Consider the following 3,990-nt stretch of genomic DNA (forward strand, 5'->3'; position numbering starts at 1 on the left):
TCAAAGTTACAATAAGTTAATATAAAATTATATACAGTACCTAATTTATATATAATTAATATATAATTATATGTACAGTACCTAATTTATATATAATTTATATAATATTGTCCAGACGATAGTAATCTCTCCGTAGCGTGGCGCTACAGACGGCGGGAAAGTAGTTCGGCTGCCCGATGACGTTTTACGTAATTATAGGAGTTTTTTACGGGTTTTTACGGATACTGTCACAATTTTTTTGCAGTTTTATAGGAATCATAATTATAGGGGGGGTCTACTGTATTGTCAAACTTCATTATGCCAGTGACAAACATAGGTGATAATTTTGTGTTAGCATAATAAATTTTCTTGAAAATCTATACTAGTTAAAATTTTGATACGATTTAATACTTTTATTAAATTGACATTTTAATTTTTTATTTTTAGGTTACAAGAAAAAGAAAATATCATTCTAACTCCATATGAAAAAAATATTGAATTTTGGAGACAACTCTGGAGAGTTGTAGAGAGGAGGTATAATTTTTAAAATCAACTCAAGATACAAAACTCTTTAAAACACTGAGTTTTAAGTTGTCTTTATTTTATATTTGAGTGGTTTTTAGTCATTTTTAATAATCATAATAATTGTTATAAATTTATTTTAATCATAAAATATTTAAAATTTTTTTTTTCAAATTTTACTTATTATTATTATTATTCTGTTGTTGATAAGCTGTTTTATCAATAAACTTATATGTTAGCCAAATAATTGTGATTATGGTCATTGGTAATGCAAACTATAAACAAGTTTCAGTATGAATTGAAATGTAATTTTAAAATTTCTTATTGGTATCATTGCTGATTTAATTTCATAAGTTTTTTGGCTGATAGTGATTCATTTCACAAATATAGATGAAGTGTGCAATGGCATAGCGTAAATGCCATTTTTCTCTAAATATGTTTTATTGAAGAATTGTATTCTAAATGCAATGTTTGCTGGCACAAAAAAATATTGTGGCAATATTGGCACTGTAAGTAGTATTTTGAAGATGAATTTATGTGAAGATATAACGTTTAAAGTGCCAGAGTGCAAGTCCCACAACTTTTGGCTCTTAAAACATTACGGCTTATATTTACATCATTTTGATATTCCAGAGAATTTGTAACCTAGTGAGTTTTTTACCATTTTATTGTAAAATTGAAATGAATTCATTTATTAGAAAAAGTGTTTTTTACCTCTTTTGAGAAGTTTAATTTTTGGCATTTACAACATTATGGCACTGCATGCTTCATATATAGTTAAATCCAATTCCTTGTGGATTTAGTTTTATTTTTAAAAAATGAAATCAATAAATATTGACACATGATGAGCATTGCCTTATTTTATTATTTTAAGAACTATTTAAACTGAAGTGCCAAAAAATTAGACACACTTATTTAATAATGTGTAGCTCCTCCCTGAGCTTGAATAACAGCAGCTACATGGCATGCCATAGACTTTACGAGGTATCTGAGTTGTTACACAGATATTTCAATCTAGACACATCCAATGGTTCTTCATAATTCAGTTGCATTTGTGTGATAGTTCTGCAAGGCATTGAGTAGTATCTGCACAGTGTCTCTTAAATGCTCATGGGTTCAAGTCTGGTGATCGAGGTGACCAAGGGAATATCTGAAAATTTGTCAAGTGTTCTCAAATCATTGTTGCGCCACCCTGTATCCTGTGGGAAGTAGCATTATTCTGCTGGTACAAACCATTACTATATCAAGCTTAAAGGCATGCAAAACATCTGCCACAAGATTAGTATATGTTGTACTTGTCAAAGTTGACTGCATTCTCTCCATTAGTCACTGTTCATGCTAACAGAACACATACAAACTAGGACGGAGCCACCATCAGTTTGCACAACCCCTTGCTGGCAAGATGAATTCAAGGCTTCATGCAGCTGTTGCCGCATATGAACAAGACTCTATCAGCTTGAAAGAGTTGAAAACAAGATTTATCTGACCAGATAATACTGTGCCAGTCATCCATTGTCCAATTTTGATGTTCTTTGGCCCAGTTGAAGTGCATTGCCTGATGTTGGGTGTTAATAGTAATACAAGATTGAGTCAGCGACTACCAAACCCCGAGGAATACAGTGTATGTTGTACAGTACAGTGCATTGACTGATGGGTTCAGCAGTGCCCATATTAAAATCTGATGTGATTTGGTGCAGAGTTTTTTTGCATGGTTACTAATCTCGTTAGCCACTACCAGTCATGTTCTTGCATCAGCCATGGATGCCCACACTGTGCACATGCTGCTGATATCTGTTCAAAAATTAAGTGTTCCTGGTAAACCCTTGAAATTCTTGCATGAGAAAATCCAAGAGCATTGGATTCTTCACTGATGGAGTGATCATTTTCTTGCTCCAGCAATCTGTCTATGATCAAATGGCAATAAACCCTTTATGTGGCCCATTGCTACTCTAAGCTCACACATAACTGATAAGTATTGTACCTAAAGTGTCAAATGCAGATAGAAAATAACAACATCGCATCTGCTGCTGTCTCTAATTTTTTGGCACTTCAGTTTATTTTGGGAATACTTTATAAGTATTTATATATATGTATTGCTAAAATGTGTAAAAATGTAGGCATTTTTACATGTTTTAGGATTTGAAGATTTTATTTTTGTTGTGCATCATACTTCACAATCCCAATCTGTATAAAAGGATGGTCATGATGGGCTAGATCAGATTTTAAGACTTAATATTTTATTTTATTAAAAATACAAATAATATATTGTATTTAAATAAGTATAATAAAGAAAGAAAAAAATTACTAATTAGAAATTCAATGAAATTTCAGATGAATATTAAAAAAGTTTACTGGAAAAAATTCTTATGTAATTGAATGGTACATCTTTTACAAGATTTATTTGTTCTTAAGTAAAACACTCTTGTTATTGCTGTATTACTTCCAGGTTGTGTATTGAAGATGATAACAATCATCATAAAAATTCTGGAATGTTGATCTTATGAAAATGTGTTAAGACATTGTTTCTAGATTGTTAGCTTGTGAATTCTTTAGTATAAATATTTGTGTTTGTCCAATTTAAACAGATTTTTTATTTTTAGGAGTGCACTTTAGTCATTGGAATTTGTGGCATTGCACTTATCTAAATTTAAAAAGTTAATCAACCATTACAGTCAGTTACATTTCTGATTAGTGTTAATTTGTCTTAATTAAAAGATTCTTTCAATGGATATTGCAAATTACAAATCATTATTTTTGCTGATATAAAACATCCAACAGAAATGAAAGTAAAAGTAATATGATACACTCAGATACATTTTATGTTTTATTTTTATACTAGCTTTTGATATATAATTTATTCATTGTATTTGTGATTCTAATTCCATGCACACTTTTTCAAAATAATTATTTTATAATTTATAACTGTTTTGTAGTTATTCAGATATAAACATTTGATCCTTTTGCATAAATTGTCATCAAAATTTGAATACATCTGTTTTCATTAATGTTATAATTTACAAAAACATTGTTATATATATTTTTAACTAAATGTGATGACATCATCAATAATTTTATAGTTCCTTTGAAAAGTGAACTATGTATAGTTTTTCTATATGCCAAATTAATATTTTCCCAAAGAAGTCTAAAGGAGCATTTTATATGTCAAATTATATAACTTTAATAATAATAATATTTGACTACATACTTAGGACTGTTTTTGATAAATAGCAAGTTCTCATTAGTAATGTTTATGTTCATGTTATATATACACTATGTATCTAAATTTGAATTTTGAATATACAATGATAGTTTACTTCATGATTTGTTTGACTTCTGATTTAAAGATTAAGATAATACATCCTATTTTTCTGAACTCATTGCAACAAATCTAATATAAAAATTAGTAGTTGGTATTTAATGATTCTTTTGTACATGTCTCTGAAAAGCAAATATTCATTTTTAGAACCATTCTCTTAAGTTGTAGAGAGG

The 3,990-nt window shown here is 29.1% G+C and overlaps 1 protein-coding gene across 1 annotated transcript in view; it reads left to right on the forward strand.

Annotated features, from left to right (window-relative positions):
- The window catches only part of LOC111637456 (large subunit GTPase 1 homolog), a 33,479-nt gene that overhangs the window by 12,791 nt on the left and 16,698 nt on the right, over nt 1-3,990 (forward strand). Inside the window, exon 5 of the mRNA XM_023382945.1 lies at nt 427-513. Within this exon, the coding sequence (XP_023238713.1) occupies nt 427-513 (87 nt within the window). The remainder of the gene's footprint in view (nt 1-426; nt 514-3,990) is intronic.

This window comes from Centruroides sculpturatus, unplaced genomic scaffold (genome assembly GCF_000671375.1).
Source record: "Centruroides sculpturatus isolate CEXI.00-Female unplaced genomic scaffold, Cexi_2.0 scaffold1149, whole genome shotgun sequence".
Lineage (NCBI taxonomy): Eukaryota > Metazoa > Arthropoda > Arachnida > Scorpiones > Buthidae > Centruroides > Centruroides sculpturatus.